The 23,025-nt window shown below is 40.9% G+C and overlaps 2 protein-coding genes across 6 annotated transcripts in view; both read left to right on the top strand.

Annotated features, from left to right (window-relative positions):
• The window catches only part of dennd4b (DENN/MADD domain containing 4B), a 46,333-nt gene extending 38,281 nt beyond the window's left edge, over positions 1 to 8,052 (top strand). For 3 of the 5 annotated variants that reach the window (XM_080769096.1, XM_080769095.1, XM_080769092.1), the window contains 5 exons: positions 470 to 566; positions 954 to 992; positions 2,417 to 2,582; positions 3,197 to 3,255; positions 3,604 to 8,052. In XM_080769096.1, the coding sequence (XP_080625222.1) occupies positions 470 to 566; positions 954 to 992; positions 2,417 to 2,582; positions 3,197 to 3,255; positions 3,604 to 3,749 (507 nt within the window). In that variant the 3' untranslated portion in view covers positions 3,750 to 8,052. The remainder of the gene's footprint in view (positions 1 to 469; positions 567 to 953; positions 993 to 2,416; positions 2,583 to 3,196; positions 3,256 to 3,603) is intronic. The other 2 variants (XM_080769093.1, XM_080769094.1) reach the window with 2 other exon arrangements.
• Positions 8,053 to 9,266: 1,214 nt separating this feature from the next.
• Positions 9,267 to 22,668, top strand: kiaa0319 (KIAA0319). Its single transcript, XM_080768259.1, has 17 exons — positions 9,267 to 9,281; positions 10,412 to 10,492; positions 10,747 to 11,444; positions 12,342 to 12,480; positions 12,710 to 12,808; positions 14,748 to 14,880; positions 15,509 to 15,729; positions 15,827 to 15,992; positions 16,864 to 17,012; positions 17,130 to 17,281; positions 17,503 to 17,641; positions 18,110 to 18,269; positions 18,799 to 18,935; positions 19,344 to 19,466; positions 20,007 to 20,097; positions 20,303 to 20,394; positions 22,299 to 22,668. Exons 2-17 carry the CDS (start codon positions 10,441 to 10,443, stop codon positions 22,454 to 22,456), a joined length of 2,709 nt encoding a protein of 902 aa, XP_080624385.1. The 5' UTR covers positions 9,267 to 9,281; positions 10,412 to 10,440; the 3' UTR covers positions 22,457 to 22,668.
• Positions 22,669 to 23,025: the final 357 nt, after the last annotated feature.

Here is a 23,025-nt window from a genome sequence, read left to right as displayed (position 1 = left end):
AATATATCTAATACAATTTTAGCAATGTATTTTGACAATTTATGTGCTATTTACAATTAAACAAAAATGTCAGTGCTTCCCTTTCCCTTCCCTTCTCACTGTGTATCAGATCTCTTTAAATAGCAGGTTGTCCTTTGTTACCTTATTTTACGGATATTCTAAAATATTTTCTAAATAGTTTAGAAATATGTTTGTGGTTGAAAGTGATATGTTTTATCTCTCCATTTCTTTAGCAAATACAACATACATTTTTATCCAATCAGGAGAGAGAACCCATTCATGAATCATTAGTTAGTTCTCTCTCCTGATGAAATAGTTATCCTGATCTGAAAGTGTATTTGCTGTTTATTAATTAAAGATCTGGAGAGAGGGGGAGACCCTAGTTACTGTAGAATACATGTACATCCCATCGATGAATAGAGCAGCCCAGTAAGAAACTTCCATCTCTGTCTATTGTGCATTTCCCCAGTCTGAGAACTCAGCGGTGAGAGTGAGGATGTTGTGGGACACTCTGGCCCCAGACATGGACCACTGGCCCCCGCTCTATGTGATCTGGAGGATCCACAGTAAGACACACTGCCATGGCCTGCCCAACACCACCATTCATTCTCTCCTGTTAGGAAAATGTGGACAATTTGTTTTTTTGCAACTTATATTTGTTAAAGAAATAAGACAATTTAGATTAGTTTAGCGGAATGCAAACCTTTTGAGATGATGAGATGAGATGAGATACAATTTATTGTCAATGTACAGTACAAGTACAGCACAGCGAAAAGTATTTTCGCATCTCACCAATGGTGCAAACATGTCAGTAAGGAGGATACATTAATTACAGTAGTAGTAACAGAGCTGAGCAGTCATTTAAATAAATATATAATGATATGAGAAGGAAGAAGAAAAACATGATCTGTCCATATCGCACAGATTTTCACAGATTCTATTCATTTTCACAGAGTCAGAATTGTATCCCCACCTCATCCACCCACCCACAGGTACGATACAAACCAAAGCTTTAACTGCAGTAAAATATTCCCCTACATGTGGACATTTATTTTCTATGACCACTGTTGTTTCAACGTGGTGTCCTTTGTGCGGGTTGAAATGGACTTTTTACTGTCTTTGTCTTTGATAAGAAAAGTTAACATTACAGACTTCCACAGTGCTTAGCATAACTCATTCGATCAGCAATACTAACTGCTTAGCATGTGAAAGTCATGATCCAACATAACTTACCTATTAATAACGACTATACTGACTGCTTAATATGTGAAACTGATTATCCAACACAACTTCACCTATTATTAACAAGGTGCATGGAATAATCAGGATGATTGGAGAACCACATTTTTAGGTACTTTGAGGTGTATCATGGATGTATTATTGTTTGTTTTATAATTGTCATGTACAGTACAAAAAGAGACTTTATCTCAATGTGTTTTTACTAGTTAAATAGCGGTTAAATAAAAATAACCAAAGGATTAGAGCCACACATGTAATACTACACATCACACTCAATTTAAACACATCGCACACAACCACACAGATAGAATAACCAATCACATCAATCTGTCAGTAGCCAATAAATTCACCCCGCTGAGTCATGTGACTTTGGGGCAATCAACACATCTACATTCTAGAGAGTTGGTACAATATAAAATGAGCAAAGGTAAACAAGGCAAATCCTGTATCAAAAAGATGAGGAAAAAAAACCCTCATCCATACCAGTTGGCAATAAGCTTTTAAAATAAAGAATACTTTTTCTAAAAAGATCATGTGACCCTAGACAGTAATATACATTCTTATAGTGGGATTTTTTTGTGTGGAGGGGTGGGTGGGCATTGTATCATAGATAATATATTACATTTTATCCTGTAATGAGAACGTTACAGGTTACATCAAGAGAATATTTACCTGTTAGGGTACTTATTACTTACTTACTATTCAGTCTTCTACAGTATGTTTCTGGACCTTGAGGGTTTTATAAGTGTCCTTTAAAATGTTTTAGAAACACATTTTTACTTATATTCAAGGGATTAGGAGTCAAAGTGGTTCCACAAGTTAACCCATTTTAGGCGGGAACCCCTCTTGGTGTTAGCATTACGTTATGCTTTAGCTATTGAAAAATAGCAGAACTACAAGCTCATAGCGCGCCACCGAGTGGCGCGCTACGAGCGGCGCGCTACGAGCTTGTAGGTCTGCTATTTTTGAAAAATCGAAGAGCGACTGACATAGAACACATGTTTTTTAATCTGATCTCAGGTCAGAATGAAAACTGTCAGGATGTAGAAGACATTTTTAGAATCTGATCTCAGGTCAGAATGGGTTAATTTATTTCCCACAGGGATCATGGTTAGCGCCCTGCTCATGCTGCAGGGCGGCTGGCGGTAACAAACAGCGTCCTCCTCTCCCTTGGCAGGTGGTGTGCCGATGAGGAACTACAGCTGGAGGAGACACAACCACCCCTTCACCCTGGCCTTCCTGGAGGAGGTGCTGCGCTGGGTGGGCATGAACGAGGTGCACAAGGCCATCACCCTGTTCCTGGACACTATGGCTAAGCAGCCGTCATTGGCCAAGTTACAGAGGTACATGAACCACATGATCTACAAACTCACCACTCGTCTCAGTGTGACGCGTTGTGAGCTTGTAAATCGACTATTTTTGGTGAAGACATTTGGTGTAGATGAAAAGAAGCAGTCCAAGTACAGTTATTCTGGTCCAGTTTACCAAGTCTAGAGTGTTTTAAGTGGTTAACCACATGAGTCCGTGTCTGGGCTAAGTACAGGCCCCTGGGGGACCCCGAATGTCAAGTTTATAGGGTTTAAGTGTTTAACACAGAGGGTTGAAAGAGCCACTATACTTCTATTTTGTGCATGCCATGTTGGGAATACATATCTAGATTTTATTGTAAGTTAGCGAAAGCTACAGTACTAGGTTTCTGGTAGTTGACTATCCATTTTCCTAACTGTACTTAATTATTTATCCATTTCCTAAATGTTATTATTTATATTTGTATTATACTGTATCTATTGTGATCATGCCCTTTATGCTACTTCATAGGGCATTTTTAATCATGTGATGCAAAACATATTTCCATACGAATGGACAATGAAGTATCATCTCATCGTACATGCTCTGCATGTAATGATGAGATTACAGTATCAGCTTACTGTAGTTTACAGTATCTTGTGTTTAATAGGAGTTTGTACAGAGAGATGCTCTTCCTCACGCTGGCAGCGATGGGCAAAGACCACGTTGGTAAGACCACCCAAATTAAGTTGATTTGATGCTATTATTCCACAACAGAAGACTGAACTATGTATAATGCTATGCTTAATACTAATACAGACAAATAAATGACACTCACAATCATTTATTCACAAATGTACAATTGGTGTAGTAAATGGATTGTCACAGTGAGATGTATTGACAAATTAGACTTTTACAGCACATACTGAGATTCATGGTAAACATAATTTTATTATTATTATTATAAAAAAATATAATGTAATAAATCTAATGTAGGCTAATCTAATGCAATTAGTACACAGATAATGTTCTTAATCTGTTTTATATTGCTCTGCTCCCCATGTCTTCATTTCACAGCTGCCTTTGATAAGAAGTACAAGACGGCTTACTCCCGGCTCAGCGGCACTCTGACTCGTGACGAACTCCGCAGGAACCGAGCCCAGCCTCCCAGTTCCAAGGCTGTGGACTGCCGACGCAGCTTTCACCCACCCCTCGAGTGCTGATTGGCCCTTACAAACCCCCACGCCCAGGAACAGGTCCTTACAAACCCCCACGCCAAGGAACAGGTCCTTACAAACCCTCACCCCCTGGAACAGGTACAACAATCCTCCCACTTTGCTGTTGACAACACCCCCTGTGATGTCATTGACACCTGTCCCAAGAAGGAGAAAAACATCAGTACCTGAATCTCTGTTGCCTTTGCTGATGCTCTTGGCCTCTGTGCTGCTCCCTAGTGGATGTTGTGTACATTACACCCCCTCCTTTCCTCTGCACCTCTCTAGGCCTTGTTTGTTTGAACCCAGCACCAACAGTAACCACAGCAGCAACCGGTGTGCTCCATTTATTTTCCATTTTGAGGATGTTGCAGTAAGCAGATTTAAAATGTTGAGCAGTGGAAGCTGATATACCAGCCAAATTTTACTATTCTCATTGCTGACGTGCTCGTTCTTGCCCCCCTGCCTCAAACTATCTATTTTTATGAGTGGAAATCTTGCAACACAATAAGGGTGTAATATACAAAATGGTAATCTATGCATATGGCGTGACCTAATCTGCATCCTTGCATTGCCTCAAAGCAAAACATAAATGAATGAATAACAAAACTGGAAGCGGTTAGTTTAGATGTGACAAGATTTCTGGATTTTGACGTAATGGAACCTGCAGAGAAAGTCCTGCTTCTTGAATTAGTGTTTTCCAGACTTCAAAAACACAAACCACTCCAAACAAGAAGTTGAACCTTCAACTGCTTATGTTTCTTTCCTTTCTGCTCATAAGGAATCATCTCATAGACTGACTCTGGGAAAGGATTCACTTGGGGCTATAGCTACAGCAATATGAAGAGATGGACAAGGCTTGAATTATACTTCGTTGCTGATCTACAAGTTAAGTTACACAACGCATTACATGGCTTGTAGATCAGCTATCTTTAGCATATAAATCGGGCTTAAAAGTAACCGTCAAGTGGAACGTTTTGAGATCCGCTTTGAGAGAATATTGTTATTTAAAAAAACATTGACATGGAGATATAATTTTTTCTGCTGATTATCACTGTGGAAGAGTAGAGGATTTGAGAACAATTGGAAATTACGCCCTTACTGACGGAAGGGAACCTAGTTTGCTGCACTGTTTTTCAAGGATGAGTATAGAGTCGGATTGACAACATTGTGGAGATGGCCTGTGGAATGCCACACATTAGGCTACAGCAGTTATGTCTTTTCTTTTTTTCTAAATGTCTTGTTTGTGTCTCATTTGGGATTGATGATTCTGTACCTCTGTCAAGGGGGCCAGTCTGAGAGTGAATGATCTCAACTCCAGGAAGAGACTATTACTGGCAAAGTGTGTGTGTGTGTGTGTGTGTGTGTGTGTGTGTGTGTGTGTGTGTGTGTGTGTGTGTGTGTGTGTGTGTGTGTGTGTGTGTGTGTGTGTGTGTGTGTGAAAGGATGTGCACGCCCGCTCACTCTTGAAAGGATTGGATTTATCTTTCACCAGTTACATATTGTATACACGTGCATGTATGTGGGTGTGTGTGAACACTGAAATGACAGAGCTTTGCCCTAAACTAGGCACCCAGTTGTCTTGAAGATTACACATCCTTTTTACGGCTGGGTGATGTCTTGTGTATTCCTCCCTACCTTATTTCATTGATGTGTACCTCATATCACTCTTCTGTTAGACACAGTCTCGGTCATCGCTGTTGTCTGTGTTTCTGTAGATGGCTTGTCCATTGGGGGATGCCAGGCATGCTTTATGTAACCCATGTCTGTGAAAGACTGTTTTAATAACCTATATTCATCCAGGAAAGGCTTACTCAGAATGCATGCACAGCAATACGGTACAGTACACATTCAGGTACAGTGTTTTACTATTGGCCACTGAACAACGGAGCAGTTTGGGTTTATGTGCCTTGATCAAAGGCACCTACAGGGTGATTCTTCCAGCCAGACCAAGTTTACAAACCAGCAACCTTCCGGTTACTAGACCACTGGCACTTCTATCGTCTGTAGGTCATCCCCCCTATTAATCTAATTTGCTTTCTCCTCCCTTCAATGAACTTACTGACAACCTATAACAGCGTGGACATCATGGACAGTGTATCATGTCAAATTTATTAGGCCAGTAGAATGACCAGAATTCTATACCAGAAGTCTGAAAGGGAATAAAAAAAAGATAACGTCAGTTCTACATCTGTGGAAATGTACTGTACTGTTTTCAAACTGGATTCTTTATTCCCGGTTTAATTTAAATTTGGATCTATTTGTCCTGTCCATTTAGTATAAATAATAATGACTACCTGCCCAAGCATGTATGTGTGGTAATTTATGTAGACTGTGTTCTGGTAGAATTACTCTGAATTCAAGCTGCTTTCAATTACGACATGTAGCGATGCTAGTACAGAACTGGCTGCTAATGAATGGTTCAAGGTCATTCAAAAGCATATTGTTTCTGTCGTGCGGAAACCTTGTGTCCAAAAATGTTAATTTTCAGGAAATAGATTAAATGTATTATTTAGTGATAAGGTCTTGTTAATACTTTTCATGGGTTAAATATATATGAGACCCATAGACAAACTGAACTACTTTCAGTTAAAAATGTTAAAATAGCAGATTTCTGCATATCTACAAGCAACGTGTGCGAGCTTGTAGATCGGCTATTTTAGCTGCTTTTGTGTGACACAAAGTAGGGCATTTTATTACAAAATATCTAACATTTGAAATGCAGATACAAGGTTTCTCCCCCGTCAGCGACCATATACTTTCAGCATAGTCAAAATGAGCAACTGCTCTGCTCTCTGAATGTAGTGAAAGTGAAGGGATTTTGAGTAACTGATTATTTACATTGCTGGCGGTGAAGCCGAGATGAACAGTAACAATCACATTAGAAGGGTGCTTCAACTAACAAAAATATAATCTTTATGAAGTAAAATAGATATTACAGCAACACCATAAAGAGTTTTTTTTTGTTTAGTTTTCATGGAAATTGTGTTGTCTATACCCCTTTATCTAATTACATAGCTTTACTCAATTATTATTATTTTTGCAATTTTCCTTATTAAAAGGTTTTAATAATAGAGCGTCGCAGTCCCTCCCCCTTTCAGAACAACGAACGGCCCAGAAAATGAAAACGCAATGCATTTCCCCATAGGCAGTTCTTATTTCATTTATTTAAAGACCTTTTAAGCGTCGTACGAAGCCAACTCTTGTGACAAATCATGACAACACACAGAATCTTTCGGGCCAAACAAAGAATTAGAAAGTAGAAAAAAACGTCAGGTTACAACACTTTTTTTGTTGTATTTCTTCTTTGTAATTATTTGTTTGGTCCAAAATATTGTGTGTGTTGTCATGATTTGTCACGACAAGAGTTCGTACGGCGCTTAAAAGGTCTTTAAATAAATTAAATAAGAAATGCCTATGGGAGAATGCATTGGGTTTTCATTTCCTGGGCCACTCGTTTTTCTGAAAGGGGGAGGGACTGCGACGCTCTATAAGAACAAGAAACAAGAAAAAAATATAGGATTCAAATGACTTTGCACAAGTTACTGGTCCAGTAAACGAGAAATCTAACAAAAATATTGTCTCAGCTCCAGTGAAGACAGAGCCTCCAGCTTTACTCATTTCTATCAACGTGTTTGTGCATAGCGTTCTCACTGTTGCAACTGTTCTGTTCAGCAGTCATTGTTTTTGTGTAGCAGAGAGAAGGTTCAACTCCTAGGTTTTGTTTTTGGGGGTTGCTTTTGTGAGTGAGAAAAAATGTGAAAATTAAAAGGAAGAGCTTGTCTGACCTGATCAAGTGAAGCTATTATCACGACTGAACTGGGAGACGTTGAGATGTTAGGGATTTTTCTAGATGTCTGCAGCATTCTGTAAAGTAGCTGGGGATTCAATGAGAGAGTAATGCCCACACCCCTAGTTGAGGTCTTCAGCTGAGCATGAGGTCATTCTTAATGGCATTGCATACAAGTTTGGGAATTAACCACCAGGTGAATGGTGAATTTTATTTTTGGGTGCTGATAAGCAGTACTGTGAAGAAGATACAGTAGGCTGAATTAACCACTGTTTCCCTGGTTCCAGTTTTACAGATAAACTAATAGGGTTCTGTTTACCCAACCATCACTGTATATATAGAAATGCACCGGACTGTGAGTGAGCGAAGATAAGGGAATTCCACTATCTCTCATAGTTTCTTATATTGGTTGAATGATTAAAGAGCTGAACAGAGATGTGTATTTAAGATATTATTGTGTTTGCTGTTGTAATTTATATGGCTGTGATTTCTGTTGTAAATGTTGTTTTATAAAAAATGCAGATATTACCTTTGTGTGTGTATGCTTTTTTGTTTGATAGAAGCGGCAATGTATTGGATATGTAAGAAGCAAATGTCCCACAATATCTTGTATAGTAATGTCTTGTAGCCTGTGTTCTTGCAATCCAACTTTACCCCATTCTCCTAAATGTCCATATATTTAAGACACGGGTGTAGCACATTATACAAAATAGCCACTAAGATGGTTCGGCCATCTAGTACGGATGCCTCCTGAACAGCTTCTTGGTGCACGTCCCACATGAGAGGAGACAACCCTGGCAGGCCAAAGACCAGGTAGGGGATTATATCTCCACTCTGGTATGGGAACAACTCCAGGAGAAACTGGCTAATGTTGCTCAGGAAAGGGAGCTCTCTACTGAAACTGTTGCCCCCTGTGACCCGACCCTGGGTAAGTGGTTGAAGAAGGGTAGATATTATATGGATAGATATTAGGCTATACTGTATTACTATACTAATCATTACATTTGTCTCATAACAGTTAGGCTACTGTTCAATACATCATTACTCTTGACTTACTGTAAGTTCTGACTGCACAACATGATGAATGTGCAATAGGCTACATTACGTTTTGAGTAATGGCGCAAACACTAGTGACACAACACTTTAGGAGTTAAGACGGACATGAAATAGCCTATTGCCAGGATTGGAATATTATGGACTACATGCAGTCTACTCTAGCTAATTATTGTAGGCCTACAGTTAACGGACTGCAGTGCATTGTCCCTGGCCTGCTCAATAGATGAAATCTAAAATAGTAGGGAAGTGTAATTTTATTTCTGCCTCTAGGCCAGTTCCCACTTGTAAAAGAGATGCAGTCTTAATGTGTTTTTACTGGTTAAATAAAAGTTAAATAAAATCAAGAAAGAAACGCCCCCTGGCCCCACATCATGATTCATATACCTTAGGAGCGTCCAATGTGGCTCTGCGCCTGCGCGCCACTCCGCTCCGTCAGTGACACTGCAACTATTTTCATCTGCACATACAATACAGTACAGTAGTCAGTACAACTAGGCCTGCCTACAATATAGCCTGCCCTACAAGTATGTGTAGCGGCCTCATTGATGTTCAACCCCATAGCGAAACACTGTCCTTATTTCCTGTTTAGGCTGTTTGTTTATCCTCTAGAATTGGTGCGTGCTTGAAGAGGAGAATGCTGCAAGCGCTGACGTGACAGATGCACGGACGGACTCGGAGCATTACAAGGTGCCAAGGTGGGCTATTGTGTGTGTGTGTGTGTGTGTGTGTGTGTGTGTGTGTGTGTGTGTGTGTGTGTTAATGTGACGTCAATTTTTTACAATTGAATATCTAGCACCAACTATACCGAGAATAGAACGACTTGGAAGTTGGACGCATATGTTGCACACGGGTTTCTTTCTTGGGTATGCTATTGGATGGTGGCATATGTCTACCGATACAATGGGGGCTTTGGGCAAGTTTATTATTCCAAACAAACTGCTGTTAATGTTGCTAGTGCTACATGTCATGATATATCACTGTGTTTTGACGTTGGCCTGTTTACTCTCCCGTTATGCTGCTGTGTTTGTGTCCTTGCTGATGCTGAACTATGTTGTGTTGGCCTTTGGGCGGGTGCTGTCCACCAATGTGGTGCTGAAACGCAGTAGTGTTACAGTGAGCAAAACTGCGAGTGCGAACACATGTACTGTATTGTTATGACTTTAGTGTCCACTGTTGCCACGTCTCAAATAATGCACACCATCTAAATCGATTTGAAATTATCTTTGTGTATCGTGTACGACATTGTGACTTCTGTGAAATATGATATGCATTTTTTTGTCTGTTTAATGTTGTCATAGTAGCCTACTACATTGGCTTTCTTATCTAGCCTACTGCTTCTAGTATTACTCTATTAAATAGTCTATAGTCTCATATTGGTGGCTACAGCCTATGTATCGTGGTAATAAAATGATTTACATCATCACTGTCAAGACATTGGGATGTAAATGCTGCTTTATGTGGTAAGTGAAGTGGTATTTTTTAGCAAATCAAAATAACTTACAGTACATTATATGCATAAAGCATTGGAGATTGATATTAATTTGGAAGAATTGGAAAGAATTACATGTGCAAGATGTTTGAAGTAAAACTACAACAACATGCTTCACTTGTTTTTTCCCCATCATAGAGCAGAGAAGATAAATGCATTGGTGGCACAGCAGGCCAAATGGTTGCATGACAATCCATGTCACATAAAATGTTACAGACGTGGTGGCTGAATTTAAACTATGTTACACTTCACCATTTATGACATTCATATCCTTATTCATTACAGAGTGGATAATAATAATACTCTTATGTTCATATATCATATTCTGTATTTCAGGGTAAACAGTGGCCATTTTGACAGGCATAATGTGGGAGAAAGTGCCTCTTCTCTTCTGTTTGGTCCTCGGCAATCTCGGAGGTGAGGGCATATTTTATTCCCAGTAATTACAAAAGACCATTACATTTTAACTACCTAAACACTAATTCGTTGACTGGAGTCCCCCAGAGCTCACCAAATCTCTGCCAAAAATCTACTCTGCCGATCTACAAGCTATGAATCTGGGAACATATTGGTCGCAAATATCACTTTCTCTTCTTTCAGCATCAAATCACTGATGGCACATTCCTTGTTAAATTCATATTGATTGTTTGTTCATTATTCATTGGCCACAGCTGCAAAGGCATCTCAGTGCTGGCAAGAGGCAACCTACCCTGAGACAGTGGTGTCCCCAGCTGTGAGGAGCAGCAGCATCCTACGGGTGCCCAACGTGTCGACCCTGCCGCAGTGTGTGGCAGCCTGCTGTGATCTGCCAGGCTGCGACCTAGCCTGGCTCTTTGAGCGCCGCTGCTATATTCTCCGCTGCCAGCAGAGGGAGAACTGCCGGCCCAGAGAGAGACCTGGATCAGATTCTTACCTGGCCTTCCTGCGACGTGGCCCTCCTCAGACCCTTGTGCTGCAGTCACTGGTCCGAGGGGAGCCCTATGCTGGCCGATGGAGGTCCCAGACCCAGTCTTCTGAGGCCCCAGGGGACCTGGAGGCCCTGAAGGACCTGAAGGACCTCGCCCTGTTTGATGAGGCTCGGCAGGACTTCGCTGACCCTGGCATGATGGATCTGGAGTATCCAGAGGGAGGTCTGGAGGAGAAGCTCGGGGGTGGCACAGGTGGTGCAGAAACGGAGCTGTTTCCTGACTGGCCAGACTTGGAAAGAGAGATGGGGTTCAACCAATCAGAGAGTGAGGATGCTCCAGAGGGGGAACCAACAGAGATGAGTGTTGCCCAGAATAGTGCCTCCTCTGGGGCGAATATCAGCCTGGCATCCCAGCACAGCGACACAGAACCTACTTCAGGCCCTACTCCTACAGAAAAAACTGTAAGTGTCTGGAGGGTTTCAGAATGAATTAGCAGAGTGGTTAAGAGGGAAGAGATATAGATCTTGTCTATACAACATTATAAACCTATGATGCTTCATAATCTGTATAAACTCATAACTATGTATTTGTTTTATAACAATGATAAAGCATTATACAGTATATACTTTGACCTTATTACTTAGAAAGTCAAGTAGCAGAATTGCTGGTCACTGACTGACTTTGTTTGGGCAGGATCAAGGTGTATTGCAATTATCATAGTTGTAATACATACAAATAATATATCTGCATAGCATATATCCAAAAAGGGGTAGAGTGAAATAACACCTGGCTACAGCACAATGTAGTTAGTTTCTCTACATTGCTTAATTGTGGCAGTTCACATATTCTGCATGGGGTCAGTAATTTAGCAATAGACCCATCTGCCAAGCCTCTGAGGATAACATAAAATAGAATAGGTTTAGGCATAGCTTTATTTAGATGACATAGTAGAGACACTACACAATCCATCCTGGGACGTTATGGCCGCCACATTTAACTAGTTATCTACTACCGCCACAGTTCCAGATTTTAATGGCAAGATATGATTAACAATGCCCAGTTGTCTGTATGAGCTTGTGTGTGCATGCCAACTAGCTGACGCCCGACGGGACAATTCCCTTCCTTTGTGATGCAATCCTGTCTTTCTCTCTCTCTCCCCACATTCAGCATATACATAGACACTGTACATACACACAATCTAACAAACAGGCCTGCCCTTCAGAGCAGGACAGTGATTGCATTAGATTCTAACGGAATCAATGCAACTCTTGCTTGACCCCAGCTTCATTCTTGATCAGACCTAGGGGAATGATAAAAGGGATAAAGATTTCACCTTGTAAGTGCTTTTATTTTCACAGGAAAGCAACATCCAGAGTGTGTCCCTCTCCATCTCTGATTCCACATCAGTCATATCCCCAGTAGAAGAACATGCTCCCATGACCTCTACTGATGCCCCACCTCATCTGTCTAACAACACAGCCATGCCTACAGAACCAGGTAAGCATTCTATAATGGTGAATTGAGAGCGTTTATGTGCTAAAACTCACTTTAAGGATCAGTGCCTCTCAGACAGGGACCACATCATCATAAAAAATGTAAAAGCATTTTGCATTACATTTTTTTAAGAAATTCTGCTACAGTCAAGTTCACAGTTGTATACAGGCACATTTTAATGTCTAGCAGTTCACCTAAGTTGCTTCGTTTCTTATTCCTTGTCCACTTTTAGCTCAGCCCCTGATGGTGTCCCTTGGAGACCCTATAGAGCTGACTTTACCCACAGATACGGTCAAAATAGAAGCCTCAATCCACCCAGATCCCCAGACAGGTACAGTGTATAACAGTGCCCTTTTAAAATGAATTCTTAGGAGATATTTGTATTTACTTGGAGTGCTGAATGGGAATAGCATGAATTATCTAAATGAATTGTGTTAATGAGTTGTTGACCCCACCCATCATATACTCTGACTAGCTTAAAGGGATAGTTCAGATTTTTTTTACTTAAGTTGTATGAAATACTTGCCATTAATATAGTGGTTGAAACTGTATTCATTGATTGCCAGAGTCCCGTGGTGGGAGTTCTGCTCTGGTTTTAGTGAATATTAAGTAGTTCTGGTCATTTTGTGGGGGGAACTGGGGCCATGCAGTAAAAGTAAATTAATCCACAAAACGAACGTAATTTGTATTGTTGGCCTATTTCTAAAATATTAGCTCGACTTTCGTTCAACTTTGACCCCTCCATCACATGGAACTATTTTTTGGGCGTAGTGATATGGACACAAAAAACATGGTTCTGTGTGATAGAGGGGTAAAAAAAGAACGAAGGTTGCACTAATATTTTTGAAATAGGACAACAATACAAATGTGGATTAATTTACCTTTACTGCGTGGCCCCCAGTGCCCCCCAAAAAAATGACCGGAACTACTTGATATTTCACCAAAACCAGAGCAGAACTCCCACCACGGGACTCAATCAATTAATACAGTTGCAACCACTATATTAATGGCAAGTATTTCATACAACTTAAGTTAAAAAAATCTGAACTATCCCTTTAAACAAACTACAAGAATCCACAAGTTTATACAATTAAATATAACTAAATTGTAATTCACCTTAATGTTCCCAGAATCAACATACAGCTATGAATGGCATTTGGTGTATTCTATTGATGGCCACAGGGAGGCAATAGAGGGCGAGCATAACAAGTCAATCCAACTTAGCAGAGTGAGTCTCCCTGTGTCCTTGCACTTCACTGACCTGAGTCTACATGTTAATTCTATGATGTGAAACAATATTGTATGTGTATAACTTTCTACAACTATAATGATATAATATCACATATCAAGTCTCTACAGAGAATGAAGTGGGGAATTGTAAAGGGGAAATTAGAGACTTCATAATTTAGAATATGTCTATTTTTTATTTATTTTTATTAAAAGAGCACAAATAAAGCATGTATCCACAAAGTTAGGATTAATCTGTATATTCTACACCAGGTATGAACATGACTGTAGACGTGTTTTACAGGTATACAATTTTATTGGACTTCTTTATCCAGTCACAATATTTATATCCTTCCGTACATTGTTTGTTTCCAGCTGTCTGCAGGTCAATACCTGTTGACGGTGGCTGTGTCTGGACATGGTGCATATGGAGAAGGCTCAGTCAACATCACAGTGAAGGAAGGTATTGGTCATGCAATCGGCTAGAAGCTTATACCAAGATAGAAGTAACTAATTAATGTACAAACTATCAGCCTTCAATCATGTTAAAATATGTTTGACCTACAGTATGACCTATTCATTTAATCTCTCCTCCTCACCTTGTGTTGATGCTGATAAATAACACACTAGAGGAAATAACTAAAGAGAAAGACCTTTCTTCTTCTCTATTTTCTTCTCTTTTCGTCCATCCTACAGTAGCATTGAGTTTGAGCATCCCACCCAAGGCTGTGGTTTTCCCTCTAACCCAGGTCCTGTCTCTCCCGCTCACTGAAGCCCTCATAAATGCCAGTCGTACGTATCTGTTTTGACTGTTTATTTACAATAGAAGTCACAGTGAACACATAATAGAAGTATTCATGCCTTCATTGAGGACAATATTTACTATTGTCTGACTCTGGTGTTGATCCACATATACCAATGTCTGGCTGGTTGTTATTTGACATACGTATGCTTACTGAAATTGTGCCATTTGTGAGGTTAGCTGTTAAGAGCAATGGCTGGAAGTCTAAATTGTGAGTGTTTTTTATATCTGTCACATACAGAAAGTAAGGCTGGTGAGGTGACAGTCAGTTGTTACTGGGACCAGATGAGTGGGCCACCAATAGATCTAGGAGAGTCCTCAAATAAATGGATTCTTAACCTGTCCAACCTGGACATTGGAAACTACACATTCAGGTACCTTTCATTTTTTAACACCTCGTCACCTCTAGAACAATGGCTTATTTAGCATTCTTACAAGCTGAAGGATTCAATTTAGTATTCTAGTATTTTAGTGAAAGGGGTTCTTTGACATTCATTATTGACCATTTACAAAATAGACAAAATGCAAATCCTTCCATGAAGAGATTTTATGTCGTCTCTCGCTGAAATTTACTTTCATTGTAGTGCCATACTGTATATTAGTGGCGGATAACAACAACTTGCATGGAAACACTAGTGTGTCATAAAGGGACAGTTATGTTCATTGTAATGATTGACCTTCCATGTACTGTAGGTTTATGAGTCAGACATTGGGTACCATCATTTAATATTAAAAAATACTTGCTTGTCCAACAGGGTCATTTCAGGACAGTCTCTTAGTTACAGTGTAATTAAATCACTCTTTCCTATTAATCAGCAACATTCTAACCAGAAACCACTGCGGTTTGGTTTTCTTTTTGAAATTATGCTGTGTTATGCTGTGTCTTTAGATCTTTAGAAGAGTCTGCAGAGTAACACTTCTCTTCTCTTCTCTTCTCTTCTCTTCTCTTCTCTTCTCTTCTCTTCTCTTCTCTTCTCTTCCCTCCCATGTTGTACCTTCCAGGTTTACAGTGACTGATGCCACCGGGTTATCAGATTTCACCACAGCAACACTCAGAGTCATACCACCAAAGGCCAGTGACGTCCATATTGAACCGCAAGGCTCCGCCTTATCCAGGACCACAACCCCTGCTGTCACCTCTCCTGTCAGACAAGGTGACCTTACAACAACGCCCTCAGCCCCAGTCTCCCCCTCTGCCACAGCTACTAACACTGGAAACTCAGGTAAATGTACGAGTAAATACATTCATATACTTATATACAGTACAATGTATATAGGCTCATATCTGCTCTCCTCTCTCTTTTCCTATACGTCCTATAGGAAACAGAGCTGCCCCCTCAATGGATCTTGAGGGTTCAAACCGTGGTCCGGTGGCCGTGGTGGGTCCTGACATGAAGCTGATTCTCCCAGTGAGCAGTGTAGTGCTGGATGGAAGCAGCAGCACTGATGACCATGCTATTGTCAGCTACCACTGGGACACTACCAGGTACTCTAACACTGCTTCTCAAACGTTTTCATGTCAAGGAACCCCAGGGCCAGATTGATGTACTTTATCTGAAAAGATGTTGTGCCAAGGACTCCCTTAAGAGAAGATAAAAATTTCAGAATATTCAGAAATGTTCCAAATGTAACCCCTTAAGCACTATATACTTTATTACCAACAATATCCAATCTACACGCTCACAACGCATCGCAATGCAAAAAGATACAAAGCTACACAGCATATTTGTAGGTTTGTATCTTTGTATCTGAAGTTGAAACCAGCTCAACTTATTTGTAGCTTTATAGCTGTGCTTTTGTAGCAGCTACAAATGTTGGATGTATCATGTCGCTGGCGTCCATTGAAAAATAATGGTAGCCTGTATCTTTGTATCTGCCAGTGTTATGTGAACGCAGCATTAGTCTTATTAGTCCGGCAGTCGAGGTGGACGGGTGGGAAATTTGGTATATAGTATTTCTTATTGGCCTAAAATATTGTCTATATACATATATTCTTCAATCCACTTGGCAAAGATGTCAAACTTTCCTTTTGCTTTAAGTAGCATGTAACATGTCAAACTAGGGGTTTTTCATGAATCTGAATCCATTCCAAGCATTAGTTTTGCACACAATACACTCCTTGGGCTAAAAACAGCCAGAGCCACAAAATGTGCTGACCTCATCACATTTGTGATGACCTCCGTTTTTAGCCCAAGGAGTGGGCAAAACTAATGCTTGGAATGGATTCAGCATCATAAAAAACCATAAAAGACTATATACCAAATTTCCCACTTTAAACAAAAGAAGTCTGTCGGCTGCCGGACTATATACTGTAGCTGTTGCATTAAATTGATTGTTGACACACTCTGATTTTCCAGTGGTCCCCCAGGGATAAAGATGGAGGGTGGAAATGCAGCAGTAGCCACGGTAATGGGCCTGAGGGTGGGGCGCTACACATTCAGACTGACTGTCAGTGACCATGAGGGGTTAACAGACAGCGCTTCACTGACTGTCAGAGTCCAAGAGGGTAAAAAAAGATTTAATTTCAAACAAGAATTATTTTGTTCTACTACTGACCTATCAAAGTACAGTACACAACTACCGGTCTTCTGTCCTCTTCAACAAGCTTCCTCCTCTTCTCCAGCCAGAAACCTGCCGCCTGTAGCTCATGCTAGTGGTAGCCATACCCTCACCCTGCCCAACAACTCTCTGGTGCTCAGGGGATCGGTGACAGATGGAGACCAGACGGAGGTCCAATATCTCTGGGTCAGGGACAACCAGAGCCCGGCCGCTGGGGTGAGTCTAGCCCCGGAGGTTCATTTTAGACGCAAATAGTGAGTTCAATTAGATCCGGCATTTAAAGCAAATGATTCATCATTGACACTGAAGCTGATACTGATTGAACTATGATGGAACCATCTCCAAACCTTGGGCTAGTGATGACATTGCAAAGTTATTTGCATGCACCTTAGCAAGAGATGCACATCCCAATGCCAAGTAAAGCACTTTGTTTCCAGGATGTGCTGTTTGGCTCAGAGACTCAGCCTTCTCTGTATTTAGCTAACCTGGTTGAAGGGACCTACCTCTTCCAGCTAAGAGTGACAGACGCTCAGGGACGAAGCAACACCGCCACAGCCACCGTAGAAGTACGCCCAGGTAAAAACAATAACAACAATACTAATAATAGTAATAACACACCACTAGTATTACTCCTACTATTACTATAACAATATAATATGAAATCATAGATACATGCTTGCTACATACATGGCTTAAATACACACACACACACACACACACACACACACACACACACACACACACACACACACACGTAGACACACACGTAGACACAATCGTAGGACTGGAGACTATATAGGATGGCTATATTATGTGTTGTAGAGAAGAGCTGTTATGCATTCATCTCCTAACTGCGGCTTGTACACATTCAAAGCACACAGTGTGTGTTCGACTGAAGAGTTCATAGTATACTCATGACCCTGTGCTAAAACTCATTAACAACATCGCCTACTGTACTCGAAAGTAAGTTCCGGAGACACAAGGTTCATAGCATTACCTAATATGTAACATATAAGTGTGAGTGAGTGATTGTTTTCCCGGCAGACCCTGGAGGCAGTGAGGAGGTGGAGTTGGAGCTGCTGGTTGCAGTGTCTCAGGTCAGTGTGTCTCAGAGGGACACGGTGCTCAGACAGCTGGCTGCACTACTCCACGTCCTGGACAATGACATCCACCTACGAGCCCTGCAGGGACACTCCCACCTCAGGTGCATGTCGTCAACACACTGACACTCCCACCTCAGGTGCATGTCGTCAACACACTGACACTCCCACCTCAGGTGCATGTCGTCAACACACTGACACTCCCACCTCAGGTGCATGTCGTCAACACACTGACACTACCACCTCAGGTGCATGTCGTCAACACACTGACACTACCACCATCTCAGGTGCATGTCGTCAACACAAAGACACTCCCACCTCAGTGTACATTATACATATACATCCTACTATTAATGCGCCACTGTGTGTGTGTGTGTGTGTGTAATGCACGTAACTCGAGAACCGTTTCACCCACCGACTTCACATTCGACACATGCGTTCCACACCCCCACAGGGAGTGCAGTGCCCGGTATCGAGTCGGTCGGACCCACGGTTCTTCAGAACCACCACAAAAGGCTCTGGTCAGGCTCTGCCAGTGGGCCTAATGAGGCCAACTCCTTTCACCTGTGCAATTTCCAGCCTTATCTGTATATTTATCGCGTGTGTGTGTGTGTGTGTGTGTATTGCATACAGCACGGTGCTCCAGTTCTCAGTGCAGGGCCCTGATGGGCCATTCCCTGGCTCTAAGCTGTCCAGGATTCTGCGGAGCCAGCTGTTGAGGGAGAAGACTGACTACCTGCTGTTCAGAGTCCTCAGGGTCGACACAGTCTGTGAGATATAACACTTCATATCCTATCATATCCTATGGATGTAATTGATCCTATACCTCACTGACATCCCATAAACTGATCCTCTAGCAGCTGTATGTATAGGGGGATGTTCATGGGGCAATGGGGCATGTTATGTTTGTAGTATAGTTAAGTTAAGTCCTTGGTTCACTAATACTAGAATTTCTACATTGTAGCTGTTGAATGAGAAATTCCAGAAAGTATATACTGGAATTTCTGGAATTTTGTTTGCTCTTCATTAATTATTAGTTGACACAATTTACTGTATGAGCAGCATCACTACACGCTATGCACTATAACTATCACACCCTGTCATTTAATTTGATCATAATGTAAATTTAAAAAAATGTTTACGTTATCTTGTGATTTGTCATGTCCATTTGACGTCAGTGTGCTTGCGACACTGTTCTGGGCATGGCCAGTGCGACCCTATCACCAAGGAGTGTGTCTGTGACCCCTTCTGGACCGAAAACCTCATCCGCCTTTTCCTTGGAGACGGAGAGAGCAATTGTGGTAAGGTTGTTGTTGACCAGTGGTGGAATAAATACTCTGATTTGTGAACTTGTAGATCGGCTATTTTTTTAGTAGATCAAGGATACAAGTAATTGGTTAATATAATGTATGTTTTGTAATAATAATCTAAATCTACACTTGTAACAAACATTTCAAATCGCCTTTATCTAGAAAGGTGTCGGATCTGGGCAAATGTTCCTGAAAAACTGTAATGTTTTTGCTTACACAGGTGAAAAATCAGTAGACGTACTGTGTTAATTACTTTATTTACTCTTTATGTACAGAAAAACAGTTAGTGGTCTGCAGCACAACACATACAGTAGATACATGTACTGTCATGTTATAGAAATGTCACCTTCTTGGCCTTATAAGTACCAGTATCTGAACATTTCCAAGCCCTGGAAAAATAAAGAAAAACTAATAAATAAATGAATAAAATAAGCATTGTATGAAAAAATAAATACAAATAAAAAGGTTTGCCTACATGTATTATTCAGCACTGTTCTAAACTCTGTAGATGACCTGTGTTTGTCTTCCTAGAGTGGAGAGTGCTTTATGTCATTCTCTCCAGCTTCATGGTGATGGTCTTTGTTCTGTCAGCCACCTGGACCCTGATCTGCTGCTGCAAGAGGTGACCAGACATACTACCACTGTAATGATTTTACACAAATATTTTATTCTGATATACTGTTACCAGTATACGATTTACAGTTTTACGATTTACGATGTACACTTGCTGTCATGCAACCGTTAAGCAAACAAGTCTAAGTTACACAAGTCATGACTTGCAGTGTTCAATGGTTTACATTTCAATGTAAATATTGTTGACCGCTTAGGAGGCGGCGAACCAAGGTGAGGAAGAAAACTAAATACACCATCCTAGACAACATGGACGATCAGGAGAGGGTGGAACTCAGGCCCAAATACAGTGAGTCTGAAGCCTAATACACAATTTCACACACAGGTCCTCATTCACAACGAAAATGTACGCACAGGTGTAAAGGAGATGCCTAATGATCGTATTTATCCGTCCTCTCAAGCTACGATTAGGTCCCGTGTTATTCAGGGAAGCTGGTGTAATCACTTCATTTGTACGGATCGCCGGGTGTACCCTTTCCGCATTTTTCCCAAGCGATTCGCCTGGTGGAACATCCACGACCATTCCACACCATATAAGGCAACAGGAAATATCGAAATACGTCATCATAGCCTGCACAGATCAAGTTATACAACAGTGAACCGCGATGAGCTTGTAGAGCAGTTAATTTTGACATTCTGCACGGACAGATTTATATGCATATAATTATAAACTAAACTTGACAACTTGGCACGCATTTCTTCACTGAGTTCACTCCTTGTTAAATGTCAGAACGTTAATAAGTTAACTGATGTTACAGTTACTTTCAGATAATGAGAAAGAAGTTAATTTGTAGGCCTACAGTTCACCACACGACCAAATGCTATATCAAAACTCGGCAATGATAAAAGCCCTTACTGATGAATTGCCATGCACTGCAGGGTTATACAATCTGATCATTTTCCTTTGGCCTATTTGATTTATTGATTACTGGGGTGATTGATTTCCTGCCTGTCGGATTTGGAAAGCAAATATATGGAAACAGGACATATTTAATCCACGGGAACATTGGCTCTTTTTTTCTTTCTTTTTTTTGTGTGGAATGAATCAGTTTATGGACTATATTTCATCCGATCCAACATCAAGCCTGATCAAGGTAAGAGTTGGCTATTCTGTGTGGGCCACTGAGGCGTCCGCATGTGATCAATATACATTATTATAAATTAATACCACGACACAAATGGAGGCATATAGTTGCTTGCAGCAAAGGCATTAGACCTACATGAAACTTTAATTGGCTGAGTCTCTGTCAACATGCTGATCAGCGAGTTACAGTAGGTAGTGCTGTGTGATGATCATCAGCTGCCTTTCTTATGTCTGTCTGTCCGTCATGTTTGTGAACAAGTGCGAGTGGAGGTGAGCTGTCTTAAGACTATGATATGACTGACCGACTTTCAAACACGCTGATGCCATTCAGTAGGCTAATGTGGTCTTCTATTTCTTTATGTACTGTAGCCGACGGACGGCCGCAGTAACCCTCTATTTTGCTTGCTGCTCTGCGAGTAGAAGGCTGCCGAGAGTGAGCAGCGCAATTGCACATGCTAGAAATATCCTAATAAATAAATAAAAAGGTGTCAGGCTTGCTGGGGCAGTTTCTGTATAGGATCATAGGTTAACTTGACCAATATGCCTCTAGAATGCATCCATATAGGCATACATCATTTTTTTATGTGCTGACCAATGTTGGGGACACATGCCTACATATTTTATCTGAGGTTTGGGAACTATTTATTGATTCAGCATGAAGACTAAAGCCTTCTAAATAAATATACACAGGCTGTATGCCCTTTACACCACCCTGGAGCTGACGCTGATATCAACGGAGTTTCCGACCAACCAACGTCAAGTTCGGAGATGGCCATGAATTCCCACGTAACGTGGGAATCCACGTAAATGCCTGTCCGCTCACGATATTAGTGTAAACGCCGTTGTGAATGAGGACCACAGTGTGGATAATAACCTCTCACAGTCACTGCTGTTTCAGAGCTTTCAATTTGGACCTCAGTTGCACTGAGAGATTACCAATCTCTGTGATTTGATGCCAAATCACAGTTTGGTTCGGTAATCTCTCAGTGAAATGTCTAATACCTTACATAATAATAATAATGTCTAATAACGTCTAATAACATCTTGAGACCTTTTCCTCACTCTATCGGTGTCCTCACTGTCCTGACATCTCTCTCATTTCTCTGTAGGTATCAAACATCGGAGCACAGAGCACAACTCCAGTCTGATGATGTCAGAGTCTGAGCTGGACAGTGATCAGGACACTATCTTCAGCCGGGACAGACCCATCCGTAGCAGAAACAGATCCCATTCTCATGCCACCCGCAACGGGAATGCTTTTGGCTGACAGGTGGAACAAGAAGTATAAGATGACTTGAAAAAATGACTTGTCCAACTTCACACAGGGAGTTAAACAATTTTTTACCAGACCCTGGAAGTGGCAATGATTGTCTGTAACTGTAATACACAGGTAGGTCATGACTTCCTGGAATGAAGTCTCTGGGAATCGGAGATGATCCAAGTGAAGTTTGAGTGTGCAATTTGTAGACAAATAATGGATGCAATGGGACACAAACAAAAAGGAGGGTCAGATACAGGTCCAATGACAATGGATTTACCTCAAATATGGATACCAAGAATGAAAATGTAAATACCGTACACTCTCATAAACTAAACCAACTGCAATATTCAGCTAATTTAAGAACGTCTAGACTTGAGAATATTTCTCAATATTTCAGTTGATTCAAATGAAATGACACCACACCTTTACATTATGGGTGCGCAGATACAGAGAAGACTGTCTTGGAAGAGAGCAATGCCCTCCGATATGGATTAATTAACAGTAAATAAGTCATGTCTTTTCAAATGTGTTAGAGACCACAGGGATGAGATTTATTCATTCAAGTTTTGTTTATT

Source organism: Protomyctophum bolini (genome assembly GCF_963924005.1).
Source record: "Protomyctophum bolini genome assembly, chromosome: 7".
In the NCBI taxonomy this organism is placed as follows: domain Eukaryota; kingdom Metazoa; phylum Chordata; class Actinopteri; order Myctophiformes; family Myctophidae; genus Protomyctophum; species Protomyctophum bolini.
The sequence above is the reverse complement of the archived record's forward strand: the minus strand, read 5'-3'. Positions and strand labels throughout refer to the sequence as shown.